This window comes from Procambarus clarkii, chromosome 4 (genome assembly GCF_040958095.1).
Source record: "Procambarus clarkii isolate CNS0578487 chromosome 4, FALCON_Pclarkii_2.0, whole genome shotgun sequence".
Classification (NCBI taxonomy): Eukaryota; Metazoa; Arthropoda; class Malacostraca; order Decapoda; family Cambaridae; genus Procambarus; species Procambarus clarkii.
This window is the reverse complement of record NC_091153.1, coordinates 43957243-43978461: the sequence shown is the minus strand read 5'-3', so window position 1 is coordinate 43978461 and position 21219 is coordinate 43957243. Positions and strand designations below refer to the sequence as shown.

The following is a 21219-nucleotide window of genomic DNA, read 5'->3' as shown; positions in this document are numbered from 1 at the left end:
CACACACACACACACACACACACACACACACACACACACACACACAAACACACACACACACACACACACACACACACACACACACACACACACACACACACACACACACACACACACACACACACACTGCAATAAAACGTATCGAAATTACATAGACCATTTGAATCTATATTTTACAGCCCATCCTCCTAAAATAAGAGTACAGATAGTACCTTGTGGTTACAGTATGTTATGATGGATCATCAAAAAGTACACTTTTGTAGAACTGAATTTTGGTCAAATTTGGACGGTTTTCTCCTCCTTATGTTGTTAATAAGGCCTAACCATCCTAGGCCCTAATACACACTCTCTGAGTCCTAATATAGTACATATGCATGCTATACTAAGCCTAGGAATACTGACCTTGAATTTTTATATTCATTTTTTCTCCTGACTCTATACAAAAACAGACTGGAAAATATAGAGTCTACTTTTTGTTACTTACTAAGCCTCAGTAGGCTACAAAAAAGTACAAGTACAGAAGTACTTGTACAAAAGTACAAGTACAAAAAAGTAGCCTACTGAGCCTCTATTATAACATATTGCTACGATCCACAACAGTTACCTAAAGCAACTACCATTCCAAGAGGATGAGTTGATAGTTCGTCAATAGAAGTTAATTAAGGCTAACTCACAACATCTTAATCCTTATCAATGACCTTTATGTGATTAGCAGAAAAGCGTGAATTTTGAGAGTTGAATAGAATGCTACGAGCGATGGGTAAGGTAGCTGGGTAAGTGATGCGGAGCGTGGTGTGGGGGTGGAGCATGGTGGGGTAATTAAGGAGCGTGGTGGGGTAATTAAGGAGCATGGTGGGGGTAATTAAGGAGCGTGGTGGGGGTAATTAAGGAGCATGGTGGGGTAATTAAGGGGCATGGTGGGGTAATTAAGGAGCATGGTGGGGGTAATTAAGGAGCATGGTGGGGGTAATTAAGGGGCATGGTGGGGTAATTAAGGAGAATGGTGGGGGTAATTAAGGAGCATGGTGGGGGTAATTAAGGAGCATAGACTTGAGATTATCGCCCATAATTAACATATGATGGAGCCTTAACTTAGCTGTAAAATACCTTTCCTAATTCTTCCGCTTAAACCACATTGTTCGACCCATTCTTCCCATCCTCGTGGTGTTCGTCCTTATCTTTCTTCCTGTTTTTCCTTCTCTTCTTCCTCCTTTTATTTCGTCTTCTTTTTATCCCTCCTTTCTTCGTATATTCCCTTCCTACTTTTCGTTCTATATTATCTTGCTTATTCAGCCTCTTATTCTCCTCCCAGTCCTTACTCTCTCTCTCTTCTTATCTTTCTCTTCTCCTTCCTCCTGCTCCTCCTCCTCCTCTCACGGGCTGTAAGGAGGAGCATCTTGCACGACGACAGTAAAACTCGACAAGAACCACCCCCCCCAAATTTCGCTAACGAGCCTCGCGTTGTTAACTCAGTTAACGACCATCTGGAAGAAGTTCACCTGGTTAGCTTATGCGTTAACTTGTACACGGGCGAAGGAGGAAGATGAACCCTCGGCCGTGCCACTCTTCCTCTCGTCTAGTACGTCGTAAATTGTTACGGAGGCAACCAAGACGTTAACAATGCATCGTGTTGGTGCGAATTGAAGGACTGTTATGTTGATATTTTTATTATGTCGGTCTTGAGTGTCACTAACCAGATAGGAACTAGGAAACAAGCCATGTTGGGCTCGTTTGATAGTTCCCTGCTGGGGTTGTTTGATAGTTCCCTGCTGGGCTTGTTTGATAGTTCCCTGCTGGGCTCGTTTGATAGTTCCCTGCTGGGGTTGTTTGATAGTTCCCTGCTGGGCTTGTTTGATAGTTCCCTGCTGGGCTTGTTTGATAGTTCCCTGCTGGGCTTGTTTGCTAGGGGTTGCCACAATTCATAGCCACTAGTATGAGTATTACTAATCGCAATACCACTACCACTAGCACCAGCTGTAAACATACCAACTTACCACCACCATCACTTCCATCTCAATAACCACCATCACCACAACTACAACCACCATCACCACAACTACAACCACCATCACCACCATATTTAGGACTCTGGAAAACATTTGAAGGTCTTTTAGAAACGGACGCTCAAATATTTTTCCTGATATGCGATTCTTGATTTAGGAGTTCTAAATCAGGACTCATTCTAGGAAACCTATACAGCCTTTTGCTAGACCAATTATGGAATACGCAGCACCGGTCTGGAACCCACACCTTGTGAAGCATAAAACTAAATTTGAGAAAGTACCAAGGTTTGCAACAAGACCAGTGCAAGAGCTAAGAGGGCTGAACTACGAAGATGGGTTAAGGGAACTACATCTCACAACCGTGAATGAGAGGAGAAACAGAAGGGACATGCTCGCAACAAACAAGATACTGAGGGGAACTGTCCTTTAGATATTGATAAGGAGTAACCACTGATAGATAAGCAGTAACCACCGATAGATAAGGAGTAACCACTGATAGATAAGCAGTAACCACCGATAGATAAGGAGTAACCACTGATAGATAAGCAGTAACCACCGATAGATAAGGAGTAACCACTGATAGATAAACAGTAACTACTGATAGATAAGCAGTAACCACTGATTGATAAGCAGTAACCACTGATAGATAAGCAGTAACTACTGATAGATAAGCAGTAACCACTGATAGATAAGCAGTAACCACCGATAGATAAGGAGTAACCACTGATAGATAAGCAGTAACTACTGATAGATAAGCAGTAACCACTGATAGATAAGCAGTAACCACTGATAGATAAGCAGTAACTACTGATAGATAAGCAGTAACCACTGATAGATAAGCAGTAACCACTGATAGATAAGCAGTAACCACTGATAGATAAGCAGTAACTACTGATAGATAAGCAGTAACCACTGATAGATAAGCAGTAACCACTGATAGATAAACAGTAACCACTGATAGATAAGCAGTAACCACCGATAGATAAGCAGTAACCACTGATAGATAAGCAGTAACCACTAATAGATAAGCGGTAACCACCGATAGATAAGGAGTAACCACTGATAGATAAGCAGTAACTATTGATAGATAAGCAGTAACCACTGATAGAAAAGCAGTAACCACTGATAGATAAACAGTAACCACTGATAGATAAGCAGTAACCAATGATAGATAAGCAGTAACCACTGATAGATAAGCAGTAACCACTGATAGATAAGCAGTAACCAATGATAGATAAACAGTAACCACTGATAGATAAGCAGTAACTACTCATAGATAAGGAGTAACCACTGATAGATAAGCAGTAACCACTGATAGATAAGCAGTAACTACTCATAGATAAGCAGTAACTACTCATAGATAAGCAGTAACTAGTGAGCCATAAGCATTAATCACTGATAGTTAAGCAGTAACTAGTGAGACATAAGCAGTAACCACTGATAACCACCACTACCACTGATAACTACCACTACCACTGATAACTACCACTACCACTGATAACCACCACTACCACCACTACCACTGATAACTACCACTACCACCACTACCACTGATAACCACCACTACCACCACTACCACTACCACCACTACCACTGATAACTACCACTACCACCACTACCACTGATAACTACCACTACCACCAATACCACTGATAACCGCCACTACCACTTGTAAACTACCACTCGGCACTCTACTGTTCGTGTGAAGTTGTAGCAGTTTTAATCCATTAAGTTCTTAGCCAGCTTGGAGAGCCTTGAGAAGATGTTTACTTTCTTGCCTTTGTGATTCTGAATCCATTTTCTGACACACTGTAAGTCAGAGTGATGGTGCGTTTGTGTTGTGTCTATGTTTGTGTGTTTGCTTTGTTTGTAGTTTGTATTTAGTTGTTTGAGTGTCAGCTTGTATGGGCGTGTTTGTGTGTGTATCTCTGTTAGTGTGTCTTTGGGTGCATATGTGTGAAGGGGAATATAGCACTTGGAAGGGGTCTGCATATGTTTGAGTGAATGTGCCTTTGCGTGCATGTATGTACACACCTGGTGTGCTTACGAGGTGGTTGAGCTTTGGCTCTTTGGTCCCGCCTCTCGACTGTCAATCAACTGGTGTACAGGTTCCTGAGCCTACTGGGCCCTTATCATATCTACATTTGAAACTGTGTATGAAGTCAGCCTCCACCACATCACTGTCTAATGAATTCCATTTACTAACTACTCTGACATTGAAAAAATGATTTCTAATGTCTCTGTGGCTCATTTAGGTACTCAGTTTCCACCTGTGTCCCCTTGTTCGTGTGCCACCCGTGCTAAAGAGTTTGTCTTTGTCCACGTGTGTCCACGTGTCCATGTACACCTTTGCGAGCAAATGTATATTGGGGGATGTACATCCCACTACTGAGGGATGTACTTCATCCCCCGGTAGGAAGAACAGATGATACATGCCTTGAGATATCATTCTTGACCCAGTTATCGGAACACTTGACGCTAACTGGCTGCACATGATGGTATGACATTATGTTCTCTCAGAGAATGAACAACCCAGCTAGCATTCCTTCATGTTGGAGTACTATATTTATACGGTATGGGTTTTTACCGGTGATATTATCTTTGTCATGGGATTGAACATAAGGCTGTTAAACACGCAGCTTTTGCCTTGGCCGGGACAAATGCCAAATTGGATCGTTGGCTGGTTGTTCCGCCAGCCCCTGTGGCGGATACTTCGTCACTTCTTAATGAACGTGTCGAGGGCAATAAACAATGCTGAATATCGGGGCTCTACGATCGCTTTCATTCACTACTCCGTTATGCCCATATTTTTACAAACAGCGCGCGCGCGCGCGCGCGCACACACACACACACACACACACACACACACACACACACACACACACACACACACACACACACACACACACACACACACACACACACACACACACACACACAGACACACACGCACACGCACACTCACACACACACACACACACACACACACATACACACACACACACACGTTGGGCCTCGTAGCCTGGTGGATAGCGCGCAGGACTCGTAATTCTGTGGCGCGGGTTCGATTCCCGCACGAGGCAGAAACAAATGGGCAAAGTTTCTTTCACCCTAAGTGCCCCTGTTACCTAGCAGTAAATAGGTACCTGGGAGTTAGTCAGCTGTCACGGGCTGCTTCCTGGGGTGTGTGTGTGTGGTGTGTGAAAAAAAAAGAAAAAAAAAAGTAGTTAGTAAACAGTTGATTGACAGTTGAGAGGCGGGCCGAAAGAGCAAAGCTCAACCCCCGCAAAAACACAACTAGTAAACACACACACACACACACACACACACACACACACACACACACACACACACACACACACACACACACACACACACACACACACACACACACATACATACAACAATAACCGGAGTCATTGCTGTAAACAAACGCTGGCTAGAAAGGCAGGATCCAAGAGTCAATGCTCGATTCTGCAGGGACAAATAGGTGAACACACACACACATACACACACTTTATAACACGTCACCAGCATGGGTTCAGGGAAGGCAAATTGTGTCTCACAGGTTTAATAGAATTTGCAGTTTTCACAATACGATGCCAATCAGAAATACGACTCTTGTGCGTTATTTCTGAGTTAAATTCAGGGTGATTGCACGTATTTGGAGTTTTAAATTACGACTTTTTATACCTAAAATATGCAAATTAGTGAAAATGGCGATTGGTTTGATTTTGCTCAATATAAGTTGTAGAAACAAGCTGGAGTAAGTGGTAGGGTGCTCCAATGGATAAGGGAGTACCTAAACAACAGGAAGCAGAGAGTTACTGTGAGGAGTGTGTTACGGACCCGAGTCCAGCGTCAGAGCACGGAGCAGTGACAACAACGCCATCTGTGAGTCCGCTCCCGAAACCCCCCTCCAAATGGACGACGCCATCTAGTGAGGACGAGATATACCGGCCACAGGTGCTGGATTCCCGTCTTAATCAGCTCATAACATAGCCGCTGCTGACCTCTGGTGAGGTGGCGCTTAGACGGCAACGCCATCTATGGAATGAAGAGGTGGACGTTTGTGTCTAAGCCTGTAAGTGAGGTTCCCTAGAGCGTCCCAGTATTAATGACGTATCTGATTGCAGAGTCGACCTGGGACTGCTGTGTTGGATGATGGATCAGTCTACCCAAGGCAGCCAAGGTCTCTTCAGCAGTCTGCTTTGAAGAAGCTGTGAGTCACCCCCGGACGAACTCTGTTGAGAGTGTAATAGCCTGCCTGAGGCGTGGCGGTGTCGGGAAATGCCTTATCCGGGGCTGGCTGGTGGAAGAGACTAGCCACTGTGGTGCTTAGTGAGGAGAGTGATCAGCGGGATCACACGAGGCTTCTGCCTAGGGCTCGCAACCCTAGTATTAGTCGTGGAGTGGCCTATACAGCAGAGCTGATCGATACCTGCCAGCTACAGGCTGGATTGTGGTTGAAGGCCTCCACGACGAAGCACCCAGTGGGACGGTGATTTGGCTGGCCTGTGGCCAGGGTAGATTCGTCATAGAATCATAGTGGATTCATCGTGGGCCACGGAAGAAGGAACCAGGGTGACCCAGAGTGAGCACCGTGGAGCATCCAGTGTCTTCGGAGGAAGACGAACCTGTACATAATAGTGTAGTTATAATCCCCGCGTGTGATTGTTATTAATTTATTCATGGTGGTGGAAATATATATATATAAATTGGAACATTTGTATCCCTCCCCTTTTAATTTAACTTGCGTTATGGAACATACCCCTTGAAAGCCTCTACTAACTTGGGGCCGGATTCCCAAACTCTACTACCATCAGAGAAGAACCCGGTTGCGTCCCAGTAGGGCCGTAACAGGGTGAGACCTCAGACTGGCATGATGTCACTAGCGGAGTCCCGCAGGGTTCTGTACTCTGACCTCTTCTGTTTCTGACATACGTGAATGATTTTCCAGAAACTCGGCCTGACCTGCCCTCATCGTCCTGGCCTGCCCTCCTCGTCCAGGCCTGCCCTCCTCGTCCTGACCTGCCCTCCTCGTCCTGACCTGCCCTCCTCGTCCAGGCCTGCCCTCCTCGTCCTGGCCTGCCCTCCTCGTCCAGGCCTGCCCTCCTCGTCCTGACCTGCCCTCCTCGTCCTGACCTGCCCTCCTCGTCCTGACCTGCCCTCCTCGTCCTGACCTGCCCTCCTCGTCCTGGCCTGCCCTCCTCGTCCTGGCCTGCCCTCGTCCTGGCCTGCCCTCCTCGTCCTGACCCACTCGCTGTCCTTGTGCCTTCGCGCCTTGCTGATCCTTCCTATAGAGACACTATATTCTTTCCGGATGAGTTATTATAAAAAATCTCATCACTCCAGCGTGAGGACACTGAGGAGCCAATCCTTCCCTGGAGGGATGTCAAGGGCATGACACGCAAGTGACATGACAGGCAAGTGACAGCTCTAAAGTTGTTTACCTTAGTGATCATTGGGGCCCAGCACTTGTGAACCCATTATGTGTCTATAATCCTTATACACACATCATCCCCCAGGCCGGATATGTGGGTCTTTACTAAACGATTGGGGAGGGTAGTTCACATTGATTTTCTCCCTCATTCTCACATGGTGACAGGCACATATCTGCCCCATTCAACGCTCAATACTCCCACACACACGTTTCTCATATCCGTGTCAGTCTCATTCTTCACTTCAGCTTCTCTTTCTCATCTATCAGTCTCATTCAGACCCGCTGACGGTGTCAATCTTACTCACAAATGCTCGGAACATTTGAACCACTCCACCCCTATCCCCCCTCCCCACTCCCCCCCTCCCCCCTCCCCCTCCCCCTCCCCCCTCCCCCCTCCCCCCTATCCCCCCTATCCCCCCCTATCCCCCCCTATCCCCCCTATCCCCCTACCCCCTGCCCCCCCCCCCCGTCTAACCCCGCTTTGAGGACACCTTTGATATTTCAACCCCTCTCGTATACCAGAGGTTTCTATATCTCTCTTTCCTCATGTTGTAGAATAAATGCATCCTTTCCGCTGATCGTCCTTGACATGGCGAGAATAGTGAGTTCTTAAAAGGAATCTAGTATTTATATTTATTTAGTGCCAAGTGACTTCTTATAGTTGATGGCTTGAGAAAGCCATAGGCATGAAATTACTTTTTTTGTGTGGTTATTGTTAGGATTTTTTTTTATAGCTGCATAGGAAGAATATGTGTTTTCAGGCAGGGATCAAACGGAATTGCTTTTGGGTCGCCTCTTTGAAGTGTGAGTTGGTGGCTTATCTCTTTCCATTTTTTTTTATATTTTTTTTTACCGTCGTTGTATCGTTGGTTTGCCGTTAGTGCTACACGAACCTCTCACTAAAACTCTTCTTGCTCCTGGTCCCTTACACTCACACACGCACACACTCACACACGCACACACACACACACACACACACACACACACACACACACACACACACACACACACACACACACACACACACACACACACACACACACACACACACTCACACTCACACACACACACACACACACACACACACACACACACACACACACACACACTCTCTCTCTCTCTCTCTCTCTCTCTCTCTCTCTCTCTCTCTCTCTCTCTCTCTCTCTCTCTCTCTCTCTCTCTCTCTCTCTCTCTCTCTCTCTCTCTCTCTCTCTCTCTCTCTCTCTCTCTCTCTCTGATCTTACCTTTCACCACCTTCTCTACTCCTCACCACTTTCTCTTCATCGCTGTAATCATCCCTAAACACTGTTTTCATCAATAAATAAGTTGCATGAGGGAAGTAACATCTTTGCATGTAAACAATAACATCCAAGATGAATCTTAGTGAGGACGGAGTCCAGTATTTATTGAGATTAGAAATTAGTGTAACTTGTATTGTAGAAGAAGAGGGTTATGGGGCTCGACCCCCGACCTGCCTATGACCTTCCCCGGAAAAAGGTCGCTACAAAGTTGTTAGGCATATCCCTACCTCGAACAGAGAGACTGACAGCCATTTATTGATATAGATATCCCTCACCATACCTATAAACCCCTGGTTTACCTCCAGTATTCATATAACCCTCCTCTCAACCCCACTTTTGAGCTACACAATTAACTCCCACTAACTTAACATCCACGTCCTACCTCCCCACCCATGGTAATGTTATGGGATGTCGATGATAAACAGAGATAAACATAATCCCAGATCCAGGCACTGACCGTGGCATTAATCGTCTTGAGGGCTCAGAAGGTCAATGATATAGAGAAGCAGTTTGTCCCTCAATAACTACCGAGGGCACGGCTCGCTTCGGTATGGACAGGGCGCTCCGCTGCCAGCCACGGGCAGAAGGGGTCGCGGGTTTTAGTATGGATCAGCCGTGGCTTACGTGGACGAGCCGTGTGTCGCTGATGACCAATATGTCAGAGAGGATGATGGGTGTTCCAGGGTGGGTTCCCGGCAACGTGCTATAGGGAGTGCTTGCAGCCTCCGACGGGTAAGGCCACCTCGTTTCAACGTCTCGTTGTTGACATTCTATTTAAGAAAGCTGACACATAAATCTTGTCTTGTATGTGAGGTTTGGTGGGTTGGTCTTCAGGACTCTCCACCTCTGGGAGGTTAAGACCACTATAATACCTTACAGACCGACCACTATGTATAATTTAGTCCCATGACTAAAGTATACATTCGGTACAATGAAAAGCGAATTATACGTCACGATATCAAGTGTTATATAGGTACACCGGAAAGGTATAATCACCTTTCCACTTATTATGGACCTGTTGCCATTGGTGAGTGGCAGACAGTCTCCAACAATTAGTAAGAGAGATGGTGAGGAAGGTGGAGGGAGTGGTTCTACCACCAGGTTGCAGGCGTCCCCATCCAAGCGTAAGCTCCAAGCACTTGAAGGAGCTTGTGGTTGAATTATTTCTCAGATCCACTGTTGTTACGCCATCTTGGTTGAACTTGAAGGGTGAGGGGGGGGGGATATATATTATCTTCACTCCCATCAACATCAACCATTGTGCAATGGTGTCTTCTTTAGTATTAAAAACATGAAAATAATTGAAATTACCGAAGGCCTATAAGCCCTTCCAAGACGACAGTATAGGCTCATTTCAAGCTGTTATTTATATCCAACCACACACATTCATATGCATGTCTGACCTACGCTTGAAACAATCAAGTGATCCCATGTCTATTATGATTCCTGCTTAGCATGACTTTGTAAATCGATTAGTGAGTTAGGTTTACCATTATGATCATCCCCACACCAAGCATTTGATACTATTCCTCACAAACATTTTGTGTACAAGGAGAGACAAAGTTGGATAATTAGGGAAACACCAGCGGCGCTGACACCAGCACCAACAACACCAACAGTAGAGTGGAACACGTGGACACAAACAGATTTCGCACAGGGAGAGAGACTACATTCTCAGCCTTAAGACATAGCCTTATTATGATGCTATAGCCACGATTCTTCCTCTAAATCCCTCTATTTCCCTTCCCTCCCACCCATCTCTCTCACCTTCCCTCCCACCCATCTCCCTCACCTTCCCTCCCACCCATCTCCCTCACCTTCCCTCCCACCCATCTCCCTCACCTTCCCTCCCTGAAGCCTCACCCTCATTCTCCTCCTCATCTTTCACCTTTCCATCGGAATTCGGTAATTTCTAGACATGCCCTCTCCCTCTAAGGCCAAGACCAACACTAGCACTTCAAGAGAGCCGCCCTCCCTACCCTGCTGCAGCAGGCTGGCCACGGACGCCCATAAAGTTGTCTGCTGTCGGTCCCAACTCCGTGAGGATTTTCTATATCGTTGTTATGACAAGGTAGGAAAGAGTGGTGTGGAGGAGAGATGTCAGTTTTATACGTCAGCCTTTGGGGGTCTGGCTACATGTAGACCAGTTCGTAGATTTTCCTGTTTCATTGTTTTCTTTGATTTTTTCGCATAGGAAGGAGACGTAGGAGGGATGGGAAGACTAGAGACGTAGGCTGGAAGGAAAGGAGAGAGGAGAGGTAGAGAGGAAGAACTAGAATGAGGAAGAGAAGAACTCAGAGAGAGGAAGTAGAGAGAAAAATTGATTTATTCATAAATGTTTGTTTTGTACTTGTATAGTTGGGTTAGTTTGCACAAATTTACAGTAAATTATTAATCTAATAATAACATAACATGCAATATCTGTAATTATAACGGGTATATATTCAATATTTAGATTTGCAAGCTACATTTATCAGTGATTTTAAAATGATTACAGTTGGCAAATTCAGAACCAGAAACTATTTCAGTAACAGCTTATACATATAATACAATAATGGTTGGACCAAACAAGTGAATATCAGTCTAAATCAAAGACTGATGAAAGACTGATAAATCAAAGACTAAAGCAAAATAAAAAATCATACTTTACTTTTTGGCTTAAAGGGAATATATATAACATTTAACTGGCAATTAGAGTGGGGATATATATTGGAAAAATAAAGTGTAGTTTACTATTAAAGATATATACAAGAGTTGTTACATTCTTGTACAGCCACTAGTACGCGTAGCGTTTCGGGCAGGTCCCTGGAATACGATCCCCGCCGCGAAGAATCGTTTTTTCATCCAAGTACACATTTTACTGTTACGTTAAACAGAGGCTACAGTTAAGGAATTGCGCCCAGTAAATCCTCCCCGGCCAGGATACGAACCCATGACATAGCGTTCGCGGAACGCCAGGCGAGTGTCTTACCACTACACCACGGAGACCGCAATGATTCAATAAATTTATACACAATTTTTACTTCTTCATCTCTGTCAATCAACATATTCTAGAGGTATTCCGGATCAAAATAACTCCCAAGACACATTACATGAACATGGGTCTAACTTCAATAGGAATCCAACTATAGATCCTTCAAAATTCCAAATATCCAGTTGTAATGCCACTCCGTTTTCTCTTGCAAGTTGTTTTGGTAGTACTTATAGTAACGATGAGGACCATAGTACATATCCCGACTTACAAAGTAATTACAAAGAAATAAATGTGCCCAAAAATCTCGGCATACCTGGGAATCGAACACCGGAAAAATTTGTTGTGAGGTGAATGAGTTAATAACTTTCGTACAGGCCGTGTTAGTTCATAACCAAGTATAATGTCCAGGCATCCACACAGCTTCCTTACGGGTACTGGGGCGTGTCCAGAGGGCACCATTGTAATGTCTTATGTGCTCCAGTACCCCCTGGGTTGCTTACCAGCTGACCGAGTCGTTTTCACAGCCCCCTCCGCTCGCTCTCGCGCTCTCTCTCTCTCTCTCTCTCTCTCTCTCTCTCTCTCTCTCTCTCTCTCTCTCTCTCTCTCTCTCTCTCTCTCTCTCTCTCTCTCTCTCTCTCTCTCTCTCTCTCTCTCTCTCTCTCTCTCTCTCCTCTCTCTCTCTCTCTCTCTCTCTCTCTCTCTCTCTCTCTCTCTCTCTCTCTCTCTCTCTCTCTCTCTCTCTCTCTCTCTCTCTCTCTCTCTCTCTCTCTCTCTCTCTCTCTCTCTCTCTCTCTCTCTCCTCTCTCCCTCTCCCTCTCTCTCTCTCTCTCTCTCTCTCTCTCTCCTCTCTCTCTCTCTCTCTCTCTCTCTCTCTCTCTCTCTCTCTCTCTCTCTCTCTCTCTCTCTCTCTCTCTCTCTCTCTCTCTCTCTCTCCCTCTCTCTCTCTCTCTCCCTCTCTCCCTCTCTCTCTCTCCCTCAGATCCGTTTACTGGTTCTCCTCCTATTGTTTAACTAGCTGCTGCTTCTTGTTCTCCCCCTCCTAATTCTTGTTCCACTTTTCTTATATCTTTCCTCCTCACGTTACACAACTCTCATTTTTCTCTCTTAGCTCAAGACCAGAAACTTGACCCCTTGATGACCTAGCCGGCGGTAGGGGTAACTAAAGGGGTTTAGGTTACCTAGGTGGCCAGGGGGATTGGGACGAGATAGGGGTGTTGAAGCAGGGGGGAGAGGGGGGAACGGTAGGAGGGAGGGAGGGAGAGAGGGAGAGAGGGAGAGGAAGTAGCAGGTAGATGTTGTAGGAAGATAGGCTTGGGGGATTAGCCCTGGAAATAAGGAGGGGTGCCTTACCTTGAGGTTACCTTGAGGTGATTTCGGGGTTCAGCGACCCCGCGGCCCGGTCGTCGACCAGGCCTCCTCGTTGATCATTCGATGGGGGGGGGGGTCTTGTTTTATCACCTGTTATCTTATTAACATCATCTTCACTATCAACCTCGTCTTCAGCTTCACCACCACCATCATCGTCAATAGTGTCAATATAGCTTGTATCTTTAGCATAAACTGTATTATCACCATATATCTCACCGTCACCATATATATATCCCCCCCCCCATCACCATCGTTCCCACAATATCACCATAGCCATCATCACCATCCCCCACTATCACTTCACCATCTCCACCGTCACTTCATCATCCCCCAACACGACTTCACAATCCCCACGATCGCTTCACCATCTTCACCATCACGATATAGAGGGTAACGTTCACTATCAAACATTCTTGAAAATATTCAAGGAATTCACACAGCACAGCTGTGTTCTGTGGCGTGAAGGAAGGAGGGAGAATGAAAGAAGAATAAAGGGAAGGGGAAGAGAGAATGAATGGAGGAGAAAGTGAGAGAATGAAGGGAAGGTGATATAGAGAATGAAAGAGGGGTGCTTTATAAGGAGCTATAAGGTGAAAACGTTAAGCCAGAATGACTATATAGCTCTTGGAAGGGATATGAGGACAAGGAGCTGGGATATGAGGACAAGGGGCTGGGATATGAGGACAAGGAGCTGGGATATGAGGACAAGGAGCTGGGATATGAGGACAAGGAGCTGGGATATGAGGACAAGGGGCTGGGATATGAGGACAAGAAGCTAGGATATGAGGAAAAGGAGCTGGGATATGAGGACAAAGAGCTGGAATATGAGGACAAAGAGCTGGGATATGAGGACAAGGAGCTGGGATATGAGGACAAGGGGCTGGGATATGATGACAAGGGGCTGGGATATGAGGACAAGGGGCTGGGATATGAGGACAAGAAGCTAGGATATGAGGAAAAGGAGCTGGGATATGAGGACAAAGAGCTGGAATATGAGGACAAAGAGCTGGGATATGAGGACAAAGAGCTGGGATATGAGGACAAGGAGTTGGGATATGAGGACAAGAAGCTAGGATATGAGGAAAAGGAGCTGGGATATGAGGACAAAGAGCTGGGATATGAGGACAAGGAGCTGGGATATGAGGACAAAGAGCTGGGATATGAGGACAAAGAGCTGGGATATGAGGACAAGGAGCTGGGATATGAGGACAAAGAGCTGGGATATGAGGACAAGGAGCTGGGATATGAGGACAAAGAGCTGGGATATGAGGCAAGAAGCTAGGATATGAGGAAAAGGAGCTGGGATATGAGGACAAGGAGCTGGGAAATGAGAGCGAAGGAATGTTGTCCAACTATTTGAACTCCTAGAAACCCATATATATTTCATGAGAATGTACTTTGAAACTATCACATAGTGAACTATCATATAAGGAACCTGGTGAAACTGCAAGAACTCTCTCTTGCTGACCAGCTGACCGAGTCGTTTTCACAGCCCCCTCCGCTCGCTCTCTCTCTCTCTCTCTCTCTCTCTCTCTCTCTCTCTCTCTCTCTCTCTCTCTCTCTCTCTCTCTCTCTCTCTGTCTCTGTCTCTGTCTCTGTCTCTCTCTCTCTCTCTCTCTCTCTCTCTCTCTCTCTCTCTCTCTCTCTCTCTCTCTCTCTCTCTCTCTCTCTCTCTCTCTCTCTCTCTCTCTCTCTCTCTCTCTCTCTCTTGCAGGACTCTGTCTTGGTGCCTCTCTCCTTCACCAAGTCAGTTATTGATTTTGACTCAGTGACGGACAATGAGTAAATTTGGCAATCATATTAAATTTGGGCAGTTAATAAACTCAAACGAAGGGAAGGGAATTATCAGGGGAAAGCGAAAAGGCATTACGACTGTATAGCACTGGGAAGGGGTCAGGATAAGGATTTGGGATGGGACGGGGAGAAGGGAATGGTGCCCAACCACTTGGACGGTCGGGGATTGAACGCCGACCTGCATGAAGCGAGACCGTCGCTCTACCGTCCAGCCAAAGTGCTTGGAAATTCAAACGAAGACTCTGAAACATTATACGAACTCCTATATAAACTTTACAAATTTACTGAAAATTTACAGATGTAGTTCAGTGTTGTGAGGAGTAAGGTTCGAAGTATATTAAAAGAAGTACCAGATACATAAACTATACTGAATTATCGAAATCAAATTCTAAAAAAAAAAAGAGAGAGGATCGGCACGGGATCTGCAACCCATGAAGACCAGGGGCCAGATTCACGAAAGCACTTACGCAAATACTTACGAACGTGTACATCTTCCCTCAATCTTTGACGGCTTTGGTTACATTTATTAAACAGTTTACAAGCATGAAAACTTGCCAATCAACTGTTGTTATTGTTATAAACAGCCTCCTGGTGCTTCGGAGCTCATTAACTGTTTAATAACTGTAAACAAAGCCGCCAAAGATTGAGAAAAGATGGACAGGTTCGTAAGTGCTTGCGTAAGTCCTTTCATGAATCTGGCTCCATGCCTCAATGCTCAAAATAGGCAAATAGAGTGTCCAGAATTCAGGTCATAGACAAGTATGTGAGTGGGAGATGCCTCGTATGGACCAACAGATCTGCGGATTCCTTTATTCTTATGGTCTCTCATCTACCACATTTATCTGATTTTCCTTCCCCACTCTTTTTGCTATCTTTTCGTTACGCTTTATTTCCAAGGAACTTGTCCATGTTCTTTCTCTTCCTTATTCCTTCAATTCCTCTGTTTTACCTTGTTCCCCTTTTCCTGCTCCTCCTTCTCTTCCTATTTCCCCTTCTCCGCCCAGCTTATTCCTCTCCCTGATTCCCCCTCTAACCTCTCCCCTCTCTCTTCCCTCCCCTTGCCCTTCCCGGGAAGAGGGGGATGGGAGGGGGGAGGACCTAACAAGATATACGAAACATAAAACGACCCGACCGGAAGCTCCCTGGCCGCCATATTGGCCGCGACCTGAAGGAACCGGAAACAGGCGAGCCATCTAGCGGGAGCGGGAGGAGTTAGCGTTTTATTTATGGCCGGGGGAAGACCGGGCCCCTGACTCGATGAGCGAGTTTTGTGTGTTTTTGAGTGTGTGTTTGAACGTATGTTTCTGTGTGTATGTGTGTGTGGGTGTGTGTGTGTGTGGGTGTGTGTGCGTGTGTGTGTGTGCGTGTGCGTGTGTGCTCACCTATTTGTGTCTGCAGGATCGAGCATTGACTCTTGGATCCTGCCTTTCGAGCATTTACAGCAGTTTACAGCAATTTCGAGTATTTACAGCAGTTTACAGCAATTTCGAGCATTTACAGCAGTTTACAGCAATTTCGAGCATTTACAGCAGTTTACAGCAATGACTCCTGTCCCATTTCCCTATCATACCTGGTTTTAAAATTATGAATAGTATTTGCTTCCACAACCTGTTCCTGAAGTGCATTCCATTTTCCCACTACTCTCACGCTAAAAGAAAACTTCCTAACATCCCCGTGACTCATCTGAGTTTCCAGCTTCCACCCATGTCCCCTCATTCTGTTACTATTCCGTGTGAACATTCATAGACATTCGTCTATGTCCACTCGGTCAATCCCCCTGAGTATTTTATACGTTCCTATCATGTCCCCCTCTCCCTTCTTCTTTCTAGTGTCGTAAAGTACAGTTCCCTCAGGCGCTCCTCATACCCCATCCCTCGTAACTCTGGGACGAGTCTCGTTGCAAACCTCTGAACTTTTTCCAGTTTCATTATATGCTTCTTCAGATGGGGACTCCATGATGAGGCGGCATACTCTAAGACTGGCCTCACGTAGGCAGTGTTAAGCGCCCTAAATGTCTCCTTACTTAGGTTTCTGAATGATGTTCTAACTTTTGCCAGTGTAGAGTACGCTGCTGTCGTTATCCTATTTATATGTGCTTCAGGAGATAGATTAGGTGTTACGTCCACCCCCAGGTCTCTTTCTCGCGTCGTCACTGGTAGGCAGTTCCCCTTCATTGTGTACTGTCCCTTTGGTCTCCTATCACCTAGTCACATTTCCATAACTTTACATTTGCTCGTGTTGAACTCCAGTAGCCATTTCTCTGACCATCTCTAGAACCTGTTCAGGTCCTCTTGGAGGATCCTGCAGTCCTCATCTGTCACAACTCTTCTCATCAACTTTGCGTCATCCGCGAACATCGATATGTAGGACTCTACGCCTGTAAACATGTCGTTAACATATACTAGAAATAGAATTGGTCCCAGCACCGATCCTTGTGGTATTCCACTCGTTACTGTTCGCCAGTCCGACTTCTCACCCCTTACCGTAACTCTTTGGCTCCTTCCTGTTAGGTAGTTCCTTATCCATGCTAGGACCTTTCCTCCCAGTCCCGCCTGCCTCTCGAGCTTGAACAGCAGTCTCATGTGCGGTACTGTATCAAAGGCTTTTTGGCAGTCCAAAAATATGCGGTCTGCCCAACCATCTCTGTCCTGTCTTATCCTCGTTATTTTATCATAGAATTCCAAAAGGTTTGTTAGGTACGATTTCCCTTTCCAGAACCCATGTTGCTGTTTGTTCACAAACCTAACTTTCTCCAAGTTTGCAACCAGTCGTAGCCTAATTATTCTTTCCAGTATTTTACAGGGGATGCTTGTCAGTGATACAGGTCTATAGTTAAGTGCCTCCTCCCTATCGCCTTTCTTGAAGATCGGTACAACATTTGCCTTCTTCCAGCAACTGGGCAATTCTTCCAACATAAGCGGCTCATTAAAGAGCATTGCCAGAGGCACGCTGAGGGCGTGCGCTGCTTCTTTTAGTATCCATGGTGATACTTTGTCTGGTCCAACTGCTTTAGTTGCATCCAGTGTTGTCAACTGTTTCATTACCTCCCCTGCTGTCACCTCTATATCTGATAGTCTTTCTTTAAGGGTGTGTGTGTGTATTCACCTAGTTGTTTTTGCGGGGGTTGAGCTTTACTCTTTCGGCCCACTTCTCAACTGTCAATCAACTGTTTTACTAACTACTGGTTTTTTTCTCTCACTCTCTTCCACACCACACACACACACACACCTAACCCCAGGAAGCAGCCCGTGACAGCTGACTAACTCCCAGGTACCTATTTACTGCTAGGTTACAGGGGCACTTAGGGTGAAAGAAACTTTGCCCATTTGTTTCTGCCTCGTGCGGGAATCGAACCCGCGCCACAGAATTACGAGTCCTGCGCGCTATCCACCAGGCTAGGAGGCCCCCTAGGGTGTGTGTGTGTGTGTGTGTGTGTGTGTGTGTGTGTGTGTGTGTGTGTGTGTGTGTGTGTAATTACCTAAGTGTAATTACCTAAGTGTAGTTACAGGATGAGAGCTACGCTCGTGGTGTCCCGTCTTCCCACCACTCTTTGTCATATAACGCTTTGAAACTACTGACGGTCTTGGCCTCCACCACCTTCTCACTTAACTTGTTCCAACCGTCTACCACTATATTTGCGAAGGTGAATTTTCTTATATTTCTTCGGCATGTGTGTGTGTGTGTGTGTGTGTGTGTGTACTCACCTAGTTGTACTCACCTAGTTGTGTTTGCGGGGGTTGAGCTCTGGCTCTTTGGTCCCGCCTCTCAACCGTCAATCAACAGGTGTACAGATTCCTGAGCCTATCGGGCTCTGTCATATCTACACTTGAAACTGTGTATGGAGTGAGCCTCCACCACATCACCCCCTAATGCATTCCATTTGTCAACCACTCTGACACTAAAAAGTTCTTTCTAATATCTCTGTGGCTCATTTGGGCACTCAGTTTCCACCTGTGTCCCCTTGTGCGTGTTCCCCTTGTGTTAAATAGACTGTCTTTATCTACCCTATCAATCCCCTTCAGAATCTTGAATGTGGTGATCATGTCCCCCCTAACTCTTCTGTCTTCCAGCGAAGTGAGGTTTAATTCCCGTAGTCTCTCCTCGTAGCTCATACCTCTCAGCTCGGGTACTAGTCTGGTGGCAAACCTTTGAACCTTTTCCAGTTTAGTCTTATCCTTGACTAGATATGGACTCCATGCTGGGGCTGCATACTCCAGGATTGGCCTGACATATGTGGTATACAAAGTTCTGAATGATTCTTTACACAAGTTTCTGAATGCCGTTCGTATGTTGGCCAGTCTGGCATATGCCGCTGATGTTATCCGCTTGATATGTGCTGCAGGAGACAGGTCTGGCGTGATATCAACCCCCAAGTCTTTTTCCTTCTCTGACTCCTGAAGAATTTCCTCTCCCAGATGATACCTTGTATCTGGCCTCCTGCTCCCTACACCTATCTTCATTACATTACATTTGGTTGGGTTAAACTCTAACAACCATTTGTTCGACCATTCCTTCAGCTTGTCTAGGTCTTCTTGAAGCCTCAAACAGTCCTCTTCTGTTTTAATCCTTCTCATAATTTTGGCATCGTCCGCAAACATTGAGAGAAATGAATCGATACCCTCCGGGAGATCATTTACATATATCAGAAACAAGATAGGACCGAGTACAGAGCCCTGTGGGACTCCACTGGTGACTTCACGCCAATCGGAGGTCTCACCCCTCACCGTAACTCTCTGCTTCCTATTGCTTAGATACTCCCTTATCCACTGGAGCACCTTACCAGCTACACCTGCCTGTCTCTCCAGCTTATGTACCAGCCTCTTATGCGGTACTGTGTCAAAGGCTTTCCGACAATCCAAGAAAATGCAGTCCGCCCAGCCCTCTCTTTCTTGCTTAATCTGTGTCACCTGATCGTAGAATTCTATCAAGCCTGTAAGGCAAGATTTACCCTCCCTGAATCCATGTTGGCGATTTGTCACGAAGTCCCTTCTCTCCAGATGTGTTACCAGGTTTTTTCTCACGATCTTCTCCATCACCTTGCATGGTATACAAGTCAAGGACACTGGCCTGTAGTTCAGTGCCTCTTGTCTGTCGCCCTTTTTGTATATTGGGACCACATTCGCCGTCTTCCATATTTCTGGTAGGTCTCCCGTCTCTAGTGATTTACTATACACTATGGAGAGTGGCAAGCAAAGTGCCTCTGCACACTCTTTCAGTACCCATGGTGAGATCCCATCTGGACCAACCGCCTTTCTAACATCCAGATCCAGCAGGTGTCTCTTGACCTCCTCTCTCGTAATTTCGAACTCCTCCAAGGCCGCCTGGTTTACCTCCCTTTCTCCAAGCACAGTGACCTCACCCTGTTCTATTGTGAAGACCTCCTGGAACCTCTTGTTGAGTTCCTCACACACCTCTCTGTCATTCTCTGTATACCTGTCCTCGCCTGTTCTAAGTTTCAATACCTGTTCTTTCACTGTTGTTTTCCTTCTGATGTGACTGTGGAGTAGCTTTGGTTCGGTCTTGGCTTTGTTTGCTATATCATTTTCAAAAATTTTCTCTGCTTCTCTTCTCACCCTGACGTACTCATTCCTGGTTCTCTGGTATCTCTCCCTGCTTTCTGGTGTTCTGTTATTCCGGAAGTTCCTCCACGCCTTCTTGTTCAGTTTCTTCGCTTCCATACATGCCCTATTATACCATGGATTCTTTTGTTGCTTCTCGGATTTTTCCCTTTGGGCCGGGATGAACCTGTTTACTGCCTCCTGACACTTTTGGGTAACATAGTCCATCATACCCTGTACAGACTTGTCTCTGAGGTCTGTGTCCCAAGGTATTTCACTTAGGAAACTTCTCATCTGTTCATAATTCCCCTTTCGGTATGCCAGCCTTTTGATTCCTAGTTCTTTTTGGGGGGAGATAAGTCCTAGCTCTACCAGGTACTCAAAGTTCAATACACTGTGGTCACTCATTCCCAAGGGCGCTTCCATCTTAACTTCCCTTATATCCCATTCATTTAGGGTAAATATCAAATCAAGCATTGCTGGTTCATCTTCTCCTCTCATTCTTGTTGGCTCTTTGGTATGCTGGCTTAGAAAGTTTCTTGTTGCCACGTCCAGCAGCTTAGCTCTCCATGTTTCTGGTCCTCCATGCGGGTCTCTGTTCTTCCAATCTATCTTCCCATGGTTGAAGTCTCCCATAATTAGTAGTCCAGATCCATTCCTGCTAGCAACAGAAGCTGCTCTTTCTATTATGTTAATGGTGGCCATGTTGTTTCTATCATATTCCTGTCTAGGTCTTCTGTCATTTGGTGGTGGATTATATATGACTGCGACTATAATT

At 45.8% G+C, this 21219-nt stretch overlaps 1 protein-coding gene across 1 annotated transcript in view; it reads right to left on the bottom strand.

Moving 5' to 3' along the window:
- Positions 1-1508: 1508 nt before the first annotated feature.
- Positions 1509-21219, bottom strand: part of LOC123749249 (ribosome-binding protein 1-like) — a 34270-nt gene continuing 14559 nt past the window's right edge. Inside the window, exons 4-6 of the mRNA XM_069336243.1 lie at positions 13180-13281; positions 8691-8751; positions 1509-1902 (exon numbers count right to left, since the gene is read on the bottom strand). Coding sequence (XP_069192344.1) covers positions 1509-1902; positions 8691-8751; positions 13180-13281 — 557 coding nt within the window. The remainder of the gene's footprint in view (positions 1903-8690; positions 8752-13179; positions 13282-21219) is intronic.